Source organism: Leptosomus discolor, chromosome 1 (genome assembly GCF_034619465.1).
Source record: "Leptosomus discolor isolate bLepDis1 chromosome 1, bLepDis1.hap2, whole genome shotgun sequence".
Taxonomy (NCBI): domain Eukaryota; kingdom Metazoa; phylum Chordata; class Aves; order Leptosomiformes; family Leptosomidae; genus Leptosomus; species Leptosomus discolor.
In genome coordinates this window covers 57,564,172-57,586,226 of record NC_141391.1, presented here as the reverse complement: position 1 = coordinate 57,586,226, position 22,055 = coordinate 57,564,172, and the positions used below count along the sequence as shown (strand labels likewise).

Sequence of the window (22,055 nt, the reverse complement as noted above, 5' to 3'; positions counted from 1 at the left end):
ACTTACACATAAAATGCATTTTCTCTAAAGCACGAAAATAAAAAGAACTTGTACTCATCGTTACGCATCACACCAATTTCACAACTGGCCTATTTCAGACTTGTTTGAGCTTGTAGATGTTTTCAGAACTGCATTTTATAAGACCTTCAAACCTAGTATTGATAGAAAGTAAGGACTTTTTTTTGTGTCTGTGAATGGGAGAGAGAAGATTCATTGTACTTTTCTGTGACACAGCTCAGCACCACATGCTACACAAAAACAGTATTTATAAAATTACTCAAATTACGGATTTTTCCCAAAGGTCTGTGAAATGCTCTGATATCATCACTCAGTTTTCCAGTGAAACCAATGTATCACACACCTATGACAAGAAACAACCTGTATAGGTAAGTCATTATTGCACATAATGTATTCTTCCGAAACATCTCAAAAGTGATGTCGATTTTTATGTCCAGAGGATACCGTTAGTGGCAAAGTCACTGCTGACAGCGAAGATACTTCCCAATATAGACTATGAGATAGAAAAAGTCTGTAAAGGATAACCATGGAGATGCACTGACAGAGGATAACACCTATGGTAATAATCTAGAGACAAAAAAAAAAGAAAGAGAAAGGGGAAAAGTAAGTGGAAAAAAAAAAAATCCCACCAAACAACCCACAATAAATTTCTATCATCATACTATGTAAGTGCTTGAGGTTTAACTTTAAACCTGTTAATACTGCTGCAGTTACAAAAGATTTGAACATGAATCTCAAGTCCAGGATTCAGACTCTCACACCTGGGTGTTTTCAAAGCAGCAGATAGCCCCGGGCAAGTCACATAACCCTTCTGGCAGTCTCTGTTCTGGGGAATTTCAGACTTGCAATTCACCACCCATGCAGTTTCACAAGCAGAGGTGATGTTTAGATATTCTATTCTTACAACAAACAGAATGGAAAAAAAAAGCCTGGAAACACTTTGCACTAGCACAATCATGGAGCTATGAGGATAGGAATTTATCAGTCTCATTTAGCCAGACCTCTCTTCAGTGCAAGTCTCTTAATTGGTAAAAGATGTGTGAGGAGTATTTATCAAGTGCATTAAGGTAACTACTGTTTCTGAGAAGGCAAAAGTCTAAGTTTATGTACAGAGAGTCTTTTAGAATACATGTTTTTCTTAAACAAATACAGTATTTATTGATCATGCATTTCTTTATTGTATTGAAGTGCATTTAAAAAAGGAAACACAGACAAACTATCATAAGGTAGGAACTGCAGCTGCATACAATGCAAAAGCAGAGCAACTGTACTCTCCCTCCAGTAAGCTCAAAATCTCAAAATAGTGCAAAAATTTCCTTTATTGATCCTACCTCTCGAGATTGTCCTTCTGCGCTGACGATGTTTTCATCAAGCAACAACAAAAGGTCCTTTCATTACTAGCTCTAGAGGAGTCTTTCTTTCTCTCTAGATTTTTTTTTTTTTTAAATCAGATGTAGTATTTAATTTACTACATTTTTTTTTGGTGGAAACTTTTTCTTTCCCTTACATAGCCTCTACACAAATAAATGCTCAATTTCAAGAAAATATTTGCATACAGATGGTTACAACCATAAAGAAAAGCAGCAAACTCTACCCTGGAATGAGGTAGTTAATCACCTGAGAATAGTAGTGCACTTTATCTGAACATGGCAGGCTCTACACACTAGTTCTCTAGTTCCCAACACATTTAAGCAACCGAGAAACCCAGTGAGTCCACCTTTGTTTTTAACTGTTTGGAACTTACAAACCAAACTACATATTTGGACAGATTTCTTAATCTAAAAAAATACAGTTCAGCTACAGGTTCCGCAACCTATTTAGCCACATAAAACTTTTAAAGGATGAAGACTAAAAAGTAAACAACAAAAAAAAATTCCACTGATCTTTCCATTAGCTTTGTTAAAAGAATCCCCAAGGTGTTTTTAATTAAAAAACAAACAAGCAAACAATAAAATAAAACACCCCCTCCACATTTTCCTTTGACTTAACAATCTCCCCCTCTCCCTCCCTTAACCTAGAAATGATTACCCTCAGATGATTCAAACCCTGTATGCCTTTGTAAAATATGACTCACATTAGCATCAATGAGAGCTGTGTGACTAAGACTTTTCAAGTTGCTTTAGGGTCATAAGATTAACAGCCTAAGAGCATGAGTTTGCTAACAAACACTGAACATGAAGAACAACTACTATTCAAATTCCATCTCTTTTATCTTGCCTGTACATACCTTTTCTCTTTGATATTCTCTGAATATTACAGCAATGGTTGCAAGACATGGGTGGCACAAAAACCAGAGAATGCAGGCCTGAAAGAGAAGATGAGTATAAGTTATAAAATGACTACATGCCAGCTTAGAAGAAAGAGATGACAGTTAGAGGAATTGCATTTACATTTCTGTCTATTTTACGAACCCATTGTTTAATTTTCAATCAACAGAACGAAAACCACACAATGAAAGGTGGGATTTCTGTTTAAAAAAGCTCTATGCTCCTTGTCAAATTAAAATGACTACTCAGAGTATGATGACAGGGTGCAATTTAATCAAATCAGACACTTAAACACTAAGTTTCTTGGGAAGGAAAAGAGTTTAGTGCTTCAGTCAACTGCATGCCACAATCATATTTACAGCAGAAGGGATCAGTTTCCCTAATGTCACCCATACTTTGGCAAAGGTGATATAGAACTCCCTTTTCAGCGTGCTTCTCTCCACTGTGATGATCTGGTAAAGACCAGCAGCCAGTGACAAAGCTAGGCAAACTCGGAGGCCAATAAGCAGTCCGCTTGCTAAGCCATGGTGTGAATGGTAGCTGTGGTGATTCGTGTCTTCAAACTGCTCCCAAATTAATAAAAAGCTCTGGAAAAGAACAACAACAGCAAACTACATTTAGAGTAAACAAGGTTACACTAAACTTCAATTAATCTTCCCATCGCAGATTAAATTATCTGCACAACTGGTCATGTTCCACTCTGCTTGTTGGAGACTGCCATGTTACACAAAAAACCTGAACTGCTTTTTGGCACTACCTATTAATCCCAGCGCAACTGGAAGGAACAGAGTCTGACTTCTTGCATTCCGTAACTTTTAGGAAGTTTGACAAGTTAAAGTTTCCTCCAATTTAGATAGAAGGAAAGTGGCACCTTAGCATAAGATCCAAAATAATCACTATGTTAAACAGTCGGCCTACTCAGCAGGAAGCCCACTGAAATGATTCCACAGAGCTACAGGGAGGTGTCTCCTTCCACTTGGGATCCACAACCTGTAAAGCTTGTTTCAAAGGCAGACGACTACGCCTTTTCTTTCAAAATCCTAACAGGATTCACTTTTCTTTGCAAAGATGGGGAAGTAAGAGGGTGGTGCTGCTGCCCCTTTTATACAATAGCCTAAAGGCTCAAGCATTCACCCAGGTTGAACTTGGATCTCCCACAATTCCCTTCTTTGCCTAAAGGATATCCAGCTTGCATCTCCCACCTCCTTGGAGAGCGCTGCAACTGCCAGGCTATAGGCTGCTCTTGGGTGGGCCACTCTCCACCCCTTCTATTGAAGCCGTGCCATTGTGGAGAAAAGAATTCAACATCAGCTAGGTCAGAAACTGCGAGCGAGCCTGACTCTGCAAGCAACCAGCTCAGAAACCTCCTAGGGTCTAGGAAAGGGAGCGTCACAGGTTCCAAATGCTGATCCAACATCTGGACAAACACTCTAGCCAACAGATAACTACATGAAAGACGGTAATCCTCCTTAACTCTCAGCACTGTACCCATTTGCTGCAGAATCCAATTTTGTACAAGCACTATGAGAAAAAGTATTGATAGACTGGCTAAAGAAAAACAGACTAAGAAATGCCTGGTTTCTGAATCTTAGTTGGTTAGAAGGCAGGCGCCTACTTGCTGCATAAAAAAATGGGTCTTGCTAAGAATACCTTTTTAAGACTTTGGGAATGTTAACGTTATAAATTAGAATACACAAAATTCAGACTCTCCCAGCATCATGCAGCAGCCGGATGGCATTTTAAGATGTGAATATACACGGGAATCCAGTCCACCTACTGCACACATCTAACTTGCACTTACGTTTCAGGTGCCTAATGAAGTAGGCTTTCTGAAGAAAGGTAGGCAAATTTGATTTATATGGGTGAGGTAGCTCTGAAGGCCTTTAGAAGCAGACATTGTACGCCTCAATTTAGAAATCTAAATTAGTCAGATTCCTTTCTGAAGGCATTCAAAGGCACTCTCACTACATTAACTACATAAAGACAAAAAGGCTACTGATACTTTTTTTTTTTTAAAAAAAAAGTGTAATCCACCTGTGCCTTCCAAAGGTGGGTGTCTTTAGAGTCTCATCAGTCAAGACAGAATCATTTTTGCTTAGAATATCCTCAGAGAGTACTCTCATGCTTTTCACCTCACTCACCTAGGCCGTGACACAGCAAGCACAATTGCTATCATTTCTGTCACTCCTCAGCTACCTGGATGGAAAATGGAAGGATAGAGGGACAGATGTGAAGCATGCACATCTTGAACACCACTGGTTACTAGTAAACAATCTGACCAACAGGCTTCAAATGTTCCCACAGTAACAGACTGTTTCTGAGTAACCCCAAGCAAACATCTACAAATGATCAAACTACTTGACTGAGAATTCTGTCAAGAAGTAAGACTGAAATAAGACTAAATGGCTCCTGAAACCCTGAGATACAGCACAGTGTTTGTTAAAGTTGTGTCTACAGCACTAGTTTTGGCATGAAATCGATGAATTCCTATCACAGAAGTTATTTCAGTCCAGGTAGAACATGCTCAGGCAACAAACAAGGGTTCTACCAGTTACAGAATCACTGCAGTCTTGTACAGAGCATTTCGCCTTTTGGTATTTACACTTGGGAAGTGTAAAGCTGAAGTATTTCACTTCCCTGGACTGGACATACACTGCCTGAGAAAATAAAAATCCCCAATCATCTCCTACATACAGAATCTTCCTGACTTAAGCACATATCTGGGGGGAAGAAATATAGGCTGGTGGAGATGGAACGGTGATACTGCTTCAAGAAGAAACTTTAGTTAGATCTCAGGGATAGCTTAACCTTAAAGAACAGAGCTCATGAGGGTTTGAATTTTCTTTAACCTACACCAATAGTAACAACAATAAAGGACGCCTCTTTCATGAGAAGATGACAAAGAGCTGGGGTAAAGGAATCATGAGAACAAAGTCCATATCCCCATGGGAAAATAGTGTCCGACAGCAGGGTATGCTCTGGACTAGTCCTTTAAAGAGTATAAACAACACAGAAACCAGCTGATCAAAGACCGTGTGTAGTGACAGCAATGTAAGATCACAGAAGTCCAGCTTCCTTCAGTTGCATTAGAGGCAGAGATGGAACAGTCAGTGCAACACACTGGAAACTCAGACAAGGTGAACATGTGTCATTGCTCTTACTTACTGGATTGTTCTTGCTCACCAAAGAAAAGCAGGATCTTACAAAAAAAGAAATCTGTGCTATGGAGCATTTCTAGGTTACAAAGGATTAGGCAATCTGTTCTAAACGAAGGAAGAGCTTTCATAGACAAGCATGACCTTGAAGTCAAAATCTCTTTGTCTGACTATGCCTGAGAAATTAAGGTCAATAAAGCCCTGAAGTCCTTTACCTTGACCACAGAAAGGCATACATCAGATCACTTAGCTGTAATATCAGGAACAAGCTAAAAAACCACTCAGACATGAATCTGTTGAAGTGGATATCAGAGTCTTTTTTTTTTGTTGTTGACAGCAAGTAGAACTACGTTTGAGCTCTGAGAAGAAATTGGAGGGAATTCTAATTGTTATCCAAAAGAACAACTCTGCTCTAGCTGTAGACAAAAGAACTGGATGAGCCAGGTAGCTGAAGAGCTAAGTCAAATACCTATGTGCAATACCTATGTCCAACCTTAAAGTCACAACTGCTTCTTCATAAAGCACAGGAGAATGACCATCTTCTTGTTTACATAGCACACTGTTCAAACTGCCTGCCTTCACCTGCACATACTTCTGACCTATCTTGGGTCACAGAGGACACCACTGTCCAGTACTGGTCTTGCTCTTCAAATGCTAGAAGAATGTTTGCCACGGACATCATCCTGATGTTCCAGATATACAAGTTGAACCTCCACGTCCATACAATGAAGAACCAGACACTCTTCTTCTTTTGTCATGAGGAAACAATTATGGTAGAACCCCTCCTCCCCTTTGCTATGCCAACACTGACTTTATGGCAAGCCAAGATAACATATCAATCTCCAGTAAAGGCAGGTTCTCATGGGACAGATCATCTCTGAGTGGGAAGGGGGAAACTAAAGGAAAATTAAAAGTAGCAACAAAGTAAAGTGGATTAACTAGCCGCTTCTAACCATAGCTAGTACTTGGGTATCTGATGTCATGCAATGTCAGTATGGTAAAAATGATTTAGATCCAAGATCAGAGACAGAGCCTATTTTGAGCACACCTTTGGGGGTGCATATAAGAACCTCTGTGAAACGTGACGACTAATGCAGTTAAGATTCTATGTCATTTCAGTCAGGTTCAAAGTGATCAGCTATCTTTCTAGAATCATTGCCTCCACTCCGATCAGCCCTGAAAGCTGAAACTGCTCAGGCCTATGTGATGGGAAAGGCCTGCCATCAATAGTTTTGAACAAGGTTTGTGTCTCAGCAGCAAAGAATGGAATCTTTAACGGACGCAGAGCAGCCTGGGAATCTTTTGTTCTGAAGCTGAAATAAAGAACAAGTTAAGGCAAAGGCAGATGCTGAATGGCAGACTTGTCACTCTTTTGAGATGCTACCTGTTTGCAGCTGCAAAGACCACAAGAGATTTGCTGACTGGGAGGTTGTGTCCACCCCACACTGATGGCAACCTGTAAACACAGCCTGGGAAATTGCTGGTGTTTCTGAAAGAACAAAAAGGAAGAGTCCATAGCATCAGTACAAAAAGGAGAAAAAAAACCCTGAAAACTTGCTGAGTAATTTGAACTATTAACAGGCAAACAGGGTCAGATAGTTTGCCAGTCAAAACAGCAGTTAAATTGAAGAACAACATGTTTGCCAGGCTGTCCACTTGCTTAACTTCCCTGAAGATGACATGAGGACAGGTAGTGTAGAATGTCAGTAAAACTAACACGGTTCAATCTCCATCTGCTGCGTTAAGGTAACACATGCAGTTTTCAGCATCCTCCACAGCAAGCCCTCAGAACATCTCTGATTATCCACATAAGTCTGTCCAACCTCTGGCATGGGAGGAAGCTGGCTCTCCCATTAAGAATCTCTGGGAAAGAGCATGACAGAAAGGAGGTTATTCTAGGTTTTTAATCATTAAAAGTGCTCATTGATTGCCCTGTTACAGCAGGTCCAACACCCACATCAATCTAGAGAGACCAGTGAACAACAGACTAATCCAGAGAATGAAGTCCTGAGCTCACCATCTTTGACAGAGGTGATGAGGCCTGGATCCTGCTCGCCTGAGTTCAACAGCTGCATTCTGTATTAAGGAGAAGAAATCTGGCAGAAGGTATATTTTGTATGTACTGAACCATGAGATAGAAAACACCCTCTCCAGATGGGGCAAGGATACTCTTGGTGTCAGGGCACTTTTGCTGGAGACAGCAGATACTGAGATGGGGGTGCAAAACTACCCAGGCAATGACACACTCTGATATGCATATTCTCTCCCTACAAGACACCTGCCAAACCTGACATTCCCAATGGTACCAGGAGCAGAAATGTGGCAGAGCTGTGCATTCGTGGTGAAAAGTAAGACAGCCAAATTGTGCTAGCAATTATTTGTACCAACGCTCCAGTGGTGCTCAAAGACCCAACAGAGATGTGTAATGGACCAGTACCAGGGAAAGCAGCATATACATATGATACCTGCCCAAATTTTTACCACAAGTAGCAAACAAAAAAAGATCAAGGTAATGACACTGAGTGTCCTTTCTATGTATACCAAAAAGGAAACAACAACAAAAAAACTTTCCAGCCTGAAGTGACAGAGTACTAACACACCCATATGTATGTATGTATGAGTGGAGAGACATAAATAAAATTAAATACTTTAGAACCCTTCTTTACTACCAGCATCTAAAATTTCTGGTGCTAGCTGGGTGTCAAAGTAAGGTGGAACGAACCTATCTTGAAATTTCAACAGTCCCATTGACCTTAACAGCCTTTGGTTTATATTCTTAATTAGCAAGAAATGTCAGCTCCCAGCTACTCTTAATGTTTTAGCAGTCCACTTATTTAGTTTGGAAGCAGCACTAATTACAGATACCACTCAAATGGCACAAAATCTTCAGTATAATCTCTTCCTCATTACTGTCTCCAGTTTCTCCCTGCTCTTCTCTTTCTCAATTGCTTTCAGATTCTCTTGGTTTTATGTTGCGATTTAAAAAAATTTGTTTACAAAAGGCACCACCAGGGTTGGATGATCTCCATTACAATTTACTTTTAAGTTACTGGTTTACTTGACTTTCTAATTTATACTAATGGAAAATATTTGAATGAAATTATGTGTCAGATCATTTGTATATTTGCAAGACCAATCCTGCAAATGAACCTTTCAAGAATTCCCTTGTATTGTTTAAAAGCCCATTAGACATCCTATTTGAGTGGTTCTAAGAGGAGGAGGACACCGAGGATTTCAATTTTGTTTTGGTGACAGAAAGAATTTCTCACAGCAGCTTTTCTCATCTTTCCTCTCATGCTATTTGTTGTCAGCCCCCACAAGGTAGCTCATCACCTCTCAGTTGTACTGATTACAGCTATTTATAGGATCACATTATAAATCACATCAGTAAAATGACTGTGCTGAAATATATATTTTTTTTTCCCCCACAATCTAGATCATTGCATTGATCTGGTTTACAGTATAATGCTATGAACAATTGGCACAATCAGGAGTTTGGAAAACTGTGGGAACTTCTTAAGTGGTTTTACTGCTGAACAAAAACATACTGTGGAGCTACACCTTAAATTGTTAAAGTAAAGAGAAGGTGTTGTTACCTATTAGACATACTAGGTGTACATTATGCTGTGGGTTTTTTTCCAGTCTTGATACTCCTTCCCTCATAAAATATTGAAATTAGTTGGTTCACACTTCTGTCATACTTAATAGCAGCTGTATATTTCAGTATAAGAATGAATATAAGATACAAACCTGTGTAACAACAACTACTACAGCAATGCCAGTAGATGTTGGAGTGGAATTCCACTGAAGAGGTCTGCCATGAGATTTCTTCATTCTGCCTATCGTCCAACCCATACACAGACTCAACAATAAATATAGCATTTGGATCTGTGAGACTATGTCACACACTATTGAAAACAAAAGAAAAATAAACAGTCAACACAAAAATATTTTTTTTTTCTAAAGCAAAGAGAAACATTATATAGAGCCACAAATGAAGGATGGACATTCACGCCTCTGTATCACCTTTAGTCATAATTTTGATGATAGTTTGACTAGCTGAGATGGCTTTGCCACAAAATGTGGGTACTTTGAGTAGTTTCCAGTGACTGAACAGATCACTATCAGCCTTCCTCTAGTTACGCTGCAGTTCTGCAACAACATGGGCACAGTGCCACATCCTTCCCAAGCCCACTCTTGTATCAAAGAAGTCTGGGCTCAGGACTCCATCTGCATAAATGGACTTACAAATGCTAAAGAATTAAAATCGTATGTATGTTAATCACACTGCAAATATGAAACACGATGAAATGAACTCCTTTCTTTGCACTGAAAACCTTTTGTTCCAAAATCAGATAGTTGCATTGTACTTTAAATTAATCGCACTTTGTCTTAAGGATGCAGTAGCTTGCAACAGAAAGCACAAATATTTAGGACAAATTCCACTCTGAGATATTAAAGGGAAAAATATAATGACTAACCCTAACACAAATTCCATTTGGAGCAACAACTTGCCTGTATTTCATTTTATTAAATGCAAACTACCTTTGTCTCATTTTGCTATGTCCATTTTTTTTCCCCTCTGTTTGGGAACAATTAACACATACTCCATAAAGTTACATTCTTAGTCAGCGTCTCAAACCTGTGTTTGAAGCTGTGGCTGAATAAAGAAATCTTCAAGGTAGAATATATTAAATGTCAGCCTTGTTGAAGTACTACCAACAGTAGAAAGAACTGAAGATTTCTTTCTGGGTGATTGTTAGCTATAGACCTGGTAGGTCTTTGAAACTCACCGAACAATTTTTAAGTTGGTGCTGGGACTTGAGAGTAAACTGGCTCATTGTACCGGTGTAGCAGAGATGTACAAGAAAAAAAAACCCGATTCTTATATTATGGAAGTTTCAAATTCGGTTCGGAAGCTAGAGATTGGGCACTAGACAACAATACTTCCTTTTTCACTTGATTTCACATGATTTAATATTTTAGTTCAATTAAATTTGTTCCTTATTTGTAATTTCCACTTACACTATCAGGTACAAAAAAAATATTTCTATGTCACAAAAGCAAACTTCTATTTTTATACAACTGGACTGTATTATAAAAGATAAATGTACTTCCACATTTACTAAAAATACTGGCACAGAAAATGTTGCCTCTGTACAGAGATTAATATGCACACCAGCGAAGTGTGTTAAATGAACATCAGACACAATATTTCCCCGATGCTCATCAATACTAGCAAAATATGGATATAAAACAGACCTCAACATGTTATTCCTGAGATATATTTGGTATTCTCACAGTTTATATGCTTAAACGCTTCTTAATGTATTCAGACACCTTTGCTGTTTAAGAAATGTCAAGAGCTTTCAGTAAATACAAACTTGCTCATTCTTTAATAAAATGAACTGGCACTGATTTTGGGCAAAATGATCTTGGAATTATTTCACAATGCTAGCTGTGGAGACATAGTACTTGCTAGAAAAAAATTGTTATGTGAACCCAAGGCATGCCAGTGTCACAAATCCAAGGTAGAAAAATTACAACAAATCTGGACGCTGTAGAGAGCATTTTATTTTCTGTCTCTCCTTAAGATAGCTTGCCCTATAAGTTATAGCCAGACATCATCTCTCAATCACATCTTGGATATAGATACTGCTTTGCTTCAGTGTGGCAACAATTCAAATGGATTTCCAGACAAAACGGTATAAGATAAAAATTCAGTACCAGCTTTAATCTTTGACATCTCATATACCTTGCCAGAAAGTAAGAAGGTTGAGAGAAATTTCTAGAATTACAATAATCCCATGATATCCAGGGTCAGCGTAAACTCACTGCTACTGAGCTGATACCATATTTGTCTGATTTCATCACAGCTCATGTTTTTTGGCTGTTAATAATATAATATTCACAATAATATTCCTTGACTTTTCACATTTTGGTCTTACCAAAAGTTAAAAGGTCACTATTTGTAATGCTTGTGAGTGCCAGCATTATTTGTATGATTTATGTGATTAACTCTGGCGATAAATTAGACTGAGGGTCAAGTCTTTACACATGGTAAAGACAAAATGACGGTAGGAAAAGAGTAATTGCTTGGGATAGCATCCGAACAGGTTTCTAGGAAGAAATTCTAGCCCCACTGCAGCAAACAGAAATTTTACCATTTACTTTTAACTCAGATTTCTGTTGTGATATAGGAAAAACAGTAGCACCTTCCATCTTCAAACTATACTACTTGCTATCAGCCATTCTTCAGAACTGTAATTGACAACAAAGCTTTCCACATTTCTACTACTTCTGTTCTTTTACTGTTTTGGGAACCATGAACCTTAAGAACAGTAGAATAGAAAAAACTCTCTTTCAAAATTAAAAAAAAAAAAGTTTTATTCTTAATAACCTTTGCTTTAAGTAAATAAAAGTGGGCTCTTCACAACAATACACAGAAAATCTAACATGAAGCTACTCTCTCTGAAGTTCTGGCTGTGTATTTAACACTGGGTTTCTCACTGGGGAGGAGTTATGACTACCTCCATATTCTCTATTTAATTGCATTTCAAGAGACGAGAGGGAAAGTTTAATAATACAGTTGCTGGAGAGGCTGCAAGGAGCTGCTAACTCAAATGGTTAAAACAAGAAAGAAGCAATTACCGTGGTGCCAAGTGCCATCAAGAGGCTGTTAATTCCAACTGCAAGCTTCTAAATGAACTCTAGGAAGGGAAATATTTTTCTATATAGGCTGTTACTCTCCAACGCTATCTCACTACCACAGTACTACTTTCTGGGGGTGCTTCAAGCCAATCAAAACTCAATGTATTTGCTGAGAAAAAAAAAACCCAATGCTTCAAATGTGAGCTACAGAAAAAAAAACCCAAACCAACAACAACATTTAACACTGAAGAATCCAAGAAAAGTAACTTAGTGCATTTTGAGGGAAAATGTTACAGGAATTCAGCTCCAGTGAGAATTCAGAATATCTACAGAGTGAAGAAAAATGCTTTGTTATCACCAATTCTTTACATAAGCACTTTTTGCATCACACTAATCATATCGCTCATGCTGTAAAACACCTACTTTTCCATTATAATAAATGTTTAATTCACTAGTGAAATGACAACACTCCATAAAATGTAATTAAGTATTCTAAAAAGCTTCACTACTCTAGATGATGCAAACTCTGCAAACCCTTCAATGTACTGAAACATTTACTCATGTGATATGCATGTATTTAAGTCTTTGTACGAAGGAATCTTCAGACAAGAAAATCCTTTCAAAAATCCTAAACAATACCACAACTATAACTTTAGAACAGTGATTGTAAACATCTAGAATAAACCCTGGTTTTCAGAAGAGCAGCTTCTAGTATTTTATGTTAAAAAACCAGTGATACAGTCCTACGACAGGATTCGCTAATGTATTATACAGATTAATGCGTAGGAATACGTAAGAAACAGTAGACAAGCATACTCACATTCTGCCAGACTTCCCATAAAAGGTGCTCCTATTCCATCTTTAGAATAACTGATAAAAGAATAAAAAGATGATATTTTTTAAGTGAGTGAGTCTTGAATATGTACATTTAGGCAATGATGCAGTTCTAAAAAGTCAATTCTATGTTTTGTCACAATCACCACAGGAAAGATCATGTACTGATCTTTACAACACAATGTTCTTCAAGTCTTAAAGCAAAAATAAGCAAAGATACCTCGAGAAATGCAGGTAGTTGGCAAAAGCTGAAACAGCCTGCAATAGTAAAGCAATTGTCAACACCTTTAACACAGTATGCATAGGTCCACGCTTCTTAATTGTTTGCCATAGGGACTGTGCGTATATGCAAGCAGTTACGAAGTATGCCAGGACAAGCAGGAAAAAGAATTCATGTAATCCTGTGGGGGGAAAAAAAAAAAAAACCAACAAACACTGCTTAGTTTTTATAAAGAAACATTGCTACTAGCAGTAAATAACTAAAACAAAATACGGGGTTTTTTTATGTAATTGCTGGGAAATACTTAGTAACTGTCACCCAAAAGGTTAGTACACTTCAAATGAGTAAATCCTAGCCTATTTTGTCCAAGGAAGTCACCGAATTTTTCCAGAGCTGATTATTATTTGATCTGACAAAGTATTTTTTTATTCAACAGTATCTTTTCTGAGTGTAGGAGAGATTCTGTTAAAATACAAATAGCTTTGTAGCAATTACTGAAATAGTATCAAGTAGCATAAAGTTTCCTGATAAACAGGAAATAATTGTAGCCCATTTGATCAGTCAGGAACATATTTATTAAAGGATTAATTTTTAACTTTTTTTTTTTTTGCTTCAATTTTGAAAGGTACAATCTGACACGAGAGAAGCCCAGAACAGATTTCTGTTGCACCTATTTAACCACTGGGTGTCACCCTTCCTCCACATAAAATAGTCCAAGCAGCACAGTTGACGAAGACAGAAAACTGCTAGATAAAGAAAAATAGCACAGAGAACAGTAAGTTGACAGTGGATTTTTTTGCGCCAATCTGAAAAAAATGCCCAAACTTTTTACTATTATTTACAAAACAGAAGTCCTCTAATTTTCAGTCTGGCAGTAGTCTGACAAAGTGCTTCCTTGAAGACTCTGACCCTGGAAATCTCTTCTATTGTCCAGAAGCTTTGGAACCCATCACACGAGCTCCCAAAGGGTCAAAGCCAGTAAGCTATAAGCAGAAATCGATAAACAGACGTTTCTCACAAAAAACTTATGTCTTCCTTCTCCAGCCTTCCTTGAAACCCAGTGGTGTCCACAGAATCAGATTCTGAACAATGTTTTTCCTCCAGCAGCAAAACAACTCTGCTAAAAACTTCCAACCAGCTCCACCCAGAGATTAGAAACTGAGCAATTACAACTTTTCTGTATCTAAGCTGAAAAACATTAGAACTGGATAAGTTCTGAATAGTCACTAGTACTGTAACTTCTATGGCTAAAATTTATCATTTTGGACATACATACAGTGAAACATGAGAAAAAGAGCACAAGGTAATAAAGACTCATAAAACAAAAATTACAGGGCCACTCTGCTTCTCTTGTATGATGGTTACATGAAAGCATGATTTATGAATAACAAAGATATGCATTTTAGACCAAAATCTAATTCTTTTACTCTTTGGCTTTCTGCTTCTTAAGACACACGCTGAAGATGGCAAGGATTCTGCAGATTAGTTATTTCTCACCATGATGAGTGGGTACATATGGAAAACTCCAGGAAAACCAACTAGCTTTTAGTAAACACTAAACGTTTAGGATAAAGCTCCTTCCAGTCAAAGACAGATTGTGGATGATTGGCTTAAGACCAAAAGGATTTAAGAGAAAGTTGCACTGAAATACAACTATAAACAACCCAGCAGGGTAATTTTCAACCTGTCTTTTTTAAGTTTCCTGACTTTCAGATAACCTAGAGTTGACAGAGAAAATAAAACACGTGTACCTTAATTTTAAATACCTAACTTCAAAGATCTTCAAAATGCTGCCTGCCTAGTCAGCTGCCCTTAGAAATCCTGGATTCCACTGGTATCATGTCTTACATAAAAAACCCTACCATATGAAATGATAAAAGATTGCTGGCCTGGGATCAGAAGCCAGGCCTCCTCCTCTCTCAAGGCAAACACCTTAATCACTAGGTTGTGGTCTCAGTTCTTTCCCATAGTACATTTAATTTTGAGATCTCCTGTGTCTGGCCATAACTTTAGTAACTGAAGTACAGGATGACCTAACTAGAACCACCTGTAACTATGTCTGTTTTAGTCACCTGTATGAAAGAACCAAGAAATGAAGTTGGATCTTCTCTCTGATACCCTAATGTTCTAAGCTGCACACCTCTATGGAAAAATGACAATCATTATTCCCCAAAGACACATTTAAAAAAAAAAAAAAAAAGGAGAGAGAGAGAGAGAGACAGAGACAGAGAGAAAAAGAGATATTAAACGCTCAGTTCTCTGAAGGTAGATGCAGGCATTTAACTTCAGGATTCTGTCACAGATGCACGTTTTAATTCTTAATAAACAGAGGTGTTCCTCCACAACCGTGGAGGACTTGGCATGTACCGCTCACCCTGTTTCCTAGTTGTTAGAGCTAAATACATGCATTCAACATATTTATACACCTCCTTACTCAGCGTGCAAGCTGTTAAGAGTTCTGCTTCCAAGTGCTCAAAGCCTTCCTACAAAATTAATATAGAGCTGAGATGCCTCTCTAGGAGGTCTGTACGCTGCTCTCAAGGGCCACATGACATCTTACAGCTAGCCGCTTTGTCCCTTGAGTCATCAAAAGAATGTTACTACTGCTTTTTGAGAATAAGTAAATTAACCTAGAATTCACTTCTGGATACAAAATTCACCAAATAAGAACTGCCAACTAAGTTCATAGATTAAGCAGCACAGTTAAGAAGTTAAAGAGACAGGTAAGTCAATTCAGAAGCCTTGAAAAATGAATTATTAACAGTGCTACTTTACTACAGAGTCTGCTAAATGTTTCAGTGAATATTTTCTTCCCTTCAAAAATGGAGCTGCCTTTGTTCCCTCTAAATCCTCTTGAGACCAAGAATGACGGCAGGGCATATGATTCTGAGAACAGCAATTAGGGTTATTCTGGGTATGTAGGCTGAATCTGTATATGAAGGCAGAATAAGCCTGTTGGGCTCTTCTCTTACAACAGACCTTGGCTAGTGGCCTGTTAATGAGGCATCCCAGAGCCAGGAAGCTAAGCTTTGCAATGAAGCATACGTTAGGTTGGTTTGGACTGTCCAAAGCAAATGATTTTATGTAGGCTTTTCTTTAGCTGCTGTCTTGAGTCACTTCTAAAAGTTTTTCTTTGCACGTTTAAATATTTAAAATTGCATTTCTTAGATAAAATAAAATCAGGACTGACAAATATCCAGTCTGCAGCCTGTGACTAAGATACTTAGAAAGACCTAAACATTGAACTGTAATTGTACTGGCAAAATGTTTTATCGTGCATGAACTCACGTCACACAGAATCAAATTTTACAAGCTAAGGAATGTAATGAATTGATTAAAATTGGGGATTAAATTCACATTCAAGAGGAAGCTTACAATTTCAACATGGGAAAAATACCTATCAGCAAAGATGTTAACACTAACTTTCCTTGTGCATCTATACTTCTAGTTAGGCAAGTTTTGGAAAGTCAGTCTAGAGAAAGGGCAGGATTTTTCTGTAATGCTAGAAAATGAATTAAAGTTCACTCTCCATGAGAAAGTAGAACAGGAAATACTAGAGACTCTGCTATCCATTCCCCATACTTTTCCAAGAATAGTAAGTATTGATTTGTTTGGGTGATCAGATCCTTAACTTACAAATCTAATTTTAAGAAAAAAAAATCTTACCAGATTCCCCTGCGCTAAAGTGATCTAATGGATTCCCTTCTGCATCTGGGTTTAGTAAGACCATTTCAAACTGAATATCCTCGGATTCAGAATAATTCTCCTCGCAGGTAAACTTGTCTACATAAAACACATACCATGTTTCCGGATAAGGAATCTGGGACACTGTCAGATTTTGCTCTGTGTGGTTCACAGTCACTTTGGAAGAAAACAACAAACAAAAATAGGAGTAAATACTTGATTAGTTTGTTTTTAGAAAACTCATCTTTGAATGAAGATAAAATTTAAATCCACAACATCATATACAGGTTATAAACTACATACAGTACAAAAGCATCTTTGTTTTGAAAGCTAGGCATAACACCAGAGACCAGACTTCCAAATTCATCTTTTGCTTCAAATAGGTGAAGGCAAGAGTTGGTGAGGATATGTACCGCCTTCCACCTCTCAGCTTTCGGGTTTGCTGGGAGAGCTCCCTTCTGCCAGAAGCCAGTAACTGCGAACTGTGTCTCCTATGCTTAGCACACTTTCATCCTCTAGTACAGTACTGACAGGACAAATAGGTGCAACTTAGCATATTTTACAGCATCTTCCCCACACCGCAACAGACCGAATTTCAATTGACAGCTACGGGCTGAGACTATCGTCTAATAAAATTGCATATTTCAAATCAGATTCCATTTAAAATTAACTGTGCAAAAGACTGATGTTTCATCTTACCTCTATTGTTCCTAAAAGCAACTGTTAACCAAGAACAATCTCTCCAAAATAAACACCTGCCACAAATGAAATCTGTGGCTGTCTATATTTGGATGAAACTGCAAGAACCGTAAGTACTACTACACTGATTAATGAACCTGAGTGCTAATCAGCTCAACCATAAACGAAAGCCATCTCTGTAGAAGCAGTAACAATATAATGACTGGACTGTTAATCACAGTGAATTACTCTATTAATCTTAACAGTTTAAGATGACAATGGCGAAGGATGAGGAAAGAGAAAAATTTAATTAAAAAAAATAATCTACAAAACAAGCTATTCTGTTATTTATGCAAAGGCCTTTCTAAATGAAAAAGCTTCAAACGCACACACAAAACAACCCTTATCAAACTCATTATCCCTAAATGTTTTGCAGACAAAATTTAGAACTAATTTCTAATTCGAAGCCTACCTGTGAAAAACATACATGTAATTTAAATAAACTTGTTTCCACTTCAATAAGTTATTTTCTGTTCTCTGAAGACATGAACTGATCAATATTAGGATCCAGGAAGAAATTTCTTTGCAGCAATTGTCATGAAGTACAAACTCAGACAACACAGGAACCAGAGAAAATAAAAAAAAAAAGTGCTCTAACACAGGCAGTTGGCCTTGCGCAGGCAATGGTACATCTGCATTCCACTCTGGAGCTACATAACTTATCAATCAAACACACAAAGTGAACCAGCTCCCTTCAAAATACCCAAGATTTAAAAAACCGCAGATTTAGGATTCCATATGGCGCTTAATCCAAACAAAAGGCAAACTGCAGCTAACAGGGGTGGCTTTACTCTGCATCTCAACTCTCAGCCAAGTTCTGACACAGTGTTACTTGCATCAAGACTAAGGATCACACAGAGCGTGTTTAATCAGTTTTCCATCAAATCTGCAAGCTAACTCATGCAAAGTGAGAGAAAATAAAAACGTAATTGATTTTGCCCAAGATCAGCAAACAGATCCAACTCACCCTGTGGTCATATGATTCTTAAACACAGTAGAAAACAGAGAATATACTGCTGGGACAGACAGGAGCGGCAGGCTAACTGCTAGCCATTTCAGCAGCGCTTCACGTTCAGCTCAGATCAAGTGTAAAGGAACTACATCCTTAGAAGTGACATCTGTGTAAGACTGCATTATGACAATGTTCCAGGAGGCCAATTTGTTACTCTAGGTCTGGCCACACAGAGGAAATGCATTTAAAAGAGAAGCTATATCCACTTAAGATATACAGATGAGTGAAGTTTCTAATATTAATTTAATTTCTTAAAGGAAAAATTATGCTTTAAGTAGGTTTTATAATATTATGATCAATAAATGCTGCAAAAATATTATTTCAGTATGTCTTCCAGTTATATAACTGAATGCTTCAGTGTTTTAGTGTTCTTTTACATTTAGACAAGATACTCAAGTTAAGCTTTATCCTGACTAGCTCATCTTTGATAGTATATTAAAAATTTTCTAACATGGTTTGTACATCAAAGCGTGACAGTTTTGTGCTATTTTATTTTGGTTCTCTTGTCTTTGAAAAATGCAACTTCCGTGGAACTGGAGAACAGGAGCCTCCTGACAAATGAGAAATGTTCCTTCATAAACAAAAGACAACAAGATAACCTGCAAATTCTGCACTGGTATAATTCTCAGCTCAAATATTAAAGACATTCGAATATGAGATTCAGGCATGAATACCAAATTACAAAATTAAGGGTGAAAGAACATTAAATGATAATACAAGCAAGTTACAAAGTAAGGCAGCATAACCCAGACTAACTTTTGCAGATGACCTTACAGACAGAAAAACAAAAAAAAGAAGAAAAAAAAAAAAAGGAAAACTAATGATTGTGAGGTTGTGAAAGGAAAAAAAAAAGAACACAGAAAAAAGGTTTGCAGATACAAAACTACCCTTTTATTGTGTATTTGGGCTATATACTCCCACCTTACAAGCATTCACTTCAGAAGTTTAGAGGTAACTGCAGCAGGCTCCATCAGTTTGCCTCTAATTTTTTTCATTCCACTGCAATAAAAGTCACAATTCAAACTGTACATTTGACTGTCCCAAATGTTTAGATTCTCAGGTTCTCCAGTTTCATATTACAATATTCTTTGTAAATTCTTTCAAATACTCAACTTAAATCTTTTTTTATGGAAAAAGGTTGAGATTAAAAAGACTGACTTTTACTCCAAACGGAGTTAAAGAAAATCTCTGTACTGAATGAGTAAACGAAATCTTCAGCCAAACATGTACCCTTTCTGAGTTGTGTACAAGTGACAGCATGAGACTAGAACTGGTCATAAAGTTTGGCTGTTTGCATTAAAGTCATTATTTGTTAAGGATTGTTCATTTTCCAGCAGTATACTAAACCATAACTTGCAAACAGTCTTCCGAAGCGATTCAAACAAAAGCAGTTTTACTTCCTTGTAATAAATTTTAATCACAGAAGGCCGAAGTCCTGCTTTTACTTAACTTGATGCAAAGTCCAAATTCATCAAAATAAATATTCTAAATACATAGATAACAGGCTTCTAAATACACAGATAACCAAATTCTTAAGGGGAAAAAAGTAGCAACTCACTTGTCAGCTGAGCTTTAGAGAACTTCTCTGTACAGCTGTGATCTTGGACACTGTTCTGCAGCTTCTGCCATTCCTGTGCTTGAAACAGGTGAAGTCGAGCTGCTTTTGTCACAGCTACTGCTACGTTCTTGATTCTGACACACAGAACAGCATGGTCACCTTGATATTTAAAAAATAAAATCAACTACTCTGCCTTGATGTCATTACAAAGAAAAAGCTAGCGTGGCATGGATTTTTTTTATAAGTAGCAGCAGTACAGCTTCACTTTATTTCTTAAACTTTTACCACGGCTTCCTGTAAAAGTCTTTACACACTTTCAGAAACAATTTCTATACATCTCATTAACCTAATATGGCATGCACAATTCTCTACGATGGCACTTAAACAAACCTTCACCATAAACCAAATGCCATTAACCTTCTCTACTACAAACAGCCTCCCCTCTTCTTTTTTAAACAGACTTCCAGATAACCATTTTTTTTCCTTCCTCTCAACCCAAATTTTGTTTTCTCAAGTTCAAGTAAAGACTGTGCCTCAATGATTCTCAATAAGTGGTTCAAAGTCTAATATTTTATGACCTTTGTAGCATGATTATGAGCATCATAGGGTAGCTCTTGAGTCTAATACCAGACTTGTGCGACATTTTCCTTCATCCCACTGGCTTCTTTTCCTTGCAAATATTTTTGTTTTCCTCTCACACTACTCCTCCAGCCTGGGAGGAAGGCTATGTAAGTATTATCTTCATGGTTGTCTTTTGAAGCATTCCACAGAATGCTTTTGCCATGAAGCTAACTGAGAAAGAAAATAATGTAAGCTACCAAAATGCTCAGCATATTGAAAAACCATGCTGACCAGCACAGCCTTGTTGTATATGGCACCCCCCCATGCTTCCATATATCTCTTTTTGCAAAGTAAAACTTCTGTGGCAAGAAGAGCCTTTTCCAACCCGTTATTTCTGCAGCGGCCGTTCTAGCCCACTGCTAGGCTGCTTAAGTCAGGAATTATTACTAACAAGGAGTTGGTAACACTGGAAAGAAAAGCCACTGGGAATAAGCAGGTGAGAATTCACATTCCGATGCACGGTGACACTAAACCCACCCAGTGTTGCGGAGCAGATAGGCGCAATGTTGAGCTTTGCTCTCATTTGGTGGAGTTCCAGGAGGGAGGGAGAGATGGATGTGAAAGCTAAAATGCCTCTGCTCTCCCGGATACCCCCGCCACGTCAGGCTGCGGGACACGGAGGGAGGCACAGCGCCGAGCACCCACACCGCACTTTTCCACTGTTTGATAAACACCGGTGCTGTTCAAGCGGTACGCCAGGCTGCTACCAACTCCCGTTTCCATCGCCTTCGTGCAGCCCCGCCTCAGGCAAGCGGGGTCCCACTTCTGGCCGAGCTTCCCATCGTCCCTCCGGCGCTATCCCGGGCTCCACACCGCCCGCAGGGGGGAGCGGACCCACCGCACGCCCCGGCGGAGGGCGACCTGCCAGGCTACCCCCGCTGCCCGCCTGCCCCCCGCTGCCCGCCGCCGCTTCCAGCACCCCCGGCCCCTCGGGCCGCCGCCCTAACGGCTCCCCCCCGCGCACCGCTGTAACGCGCCCCAACGGCTCCTCGCCCCCGCCCGTTTCAGGACGGCGGACAGGGACGGCGCGGCCCAGCCGCGGAGCCGCTCGCTCCCCTCCCTCGGAAACCCACCGTGGAACTGGAACCGCGCCACGGGCCGCCACGGCTCCAGCCGGGCGGCGGCGCTGGCGAAGCCGCCGCGCAGGGTCTTGCCGCCGGCGCCCCACCAGCCGGCGGCGCACAGGAGCCACAGGAGCCGCCACCTCATCCTCTGGCCCCGCCGCCCACCACCGCCGCTACCCTCCCCCGCGCCGCCGCGTCACGTGACCCCGCACCCCGCTGGGTTACAAGCGGGC

At 39.0% G+C, this 22,055-nt stretch overlaps 1 protein-coding gene across 1 annotated transcript; it reads right to left on the bottom strand.

The window, feature by feature from the left end:
• Nucleotides 1–214: 214 nt before the first annotated feature.
• Nucleotides 215–21,967, bottom strand: GPR180 (G protein-coupled receptor 180). The gene is made up of 9 exons (XM_086482025.1): nucleotides 21,832–21,967; nucleotides 20,138–20,296; nucleotides 16,812–17,006; nucleotides 13,146–13,326; nucleotides 12,912–12,961; nucleotides 9,191–9,348; nucleotides 2,681–2,872; nucleotides 2,246–2,323; nucleotides 215–585 (listed from the first exon to the last, which is right to left on the bottom strand). The coding sequence occupies exons 1-9, from the start codon at nucleotides 21,965–21,967 to the stop codon at nucleotides 427–429; spliced, it is 1,308 nt and encodes a 435-aa protein (XP_086338151.1). The 3' UTR covers nucleotides 215–426.
• Between the last annotated feature and the right edge of the window lie 88 nt (nucleotides 21,968–22,055).

What these genes read in the sequence shown, in the direction of transcription:
- GPR180 (XM_086482025.1), bottom strand. Translation starts at nt 21,967, where the DNA reads ATGAGGTGGCGGCTCCTGTGGCTCCTGTGCGCCGCCGGCTGGTGGGGC. An exon ending in AACTACCTGCATTTCTCGAG is followed by an intron (nt 12,962 to 13,145) that starts GTATCTTTGCTT and finishes TTCTTTTATCAG; the next exon opens with TTATTCTAAAGATGGAATAG. An exon ending in GAGAATATCAAAGAGAAAAG is followed by an intron (nt 586 to 2,245) that starts GTATGTACAGGC and finishes TTTTGTCTCTAG; the next exon opens with ATTATTACCATAGGTGTTAT.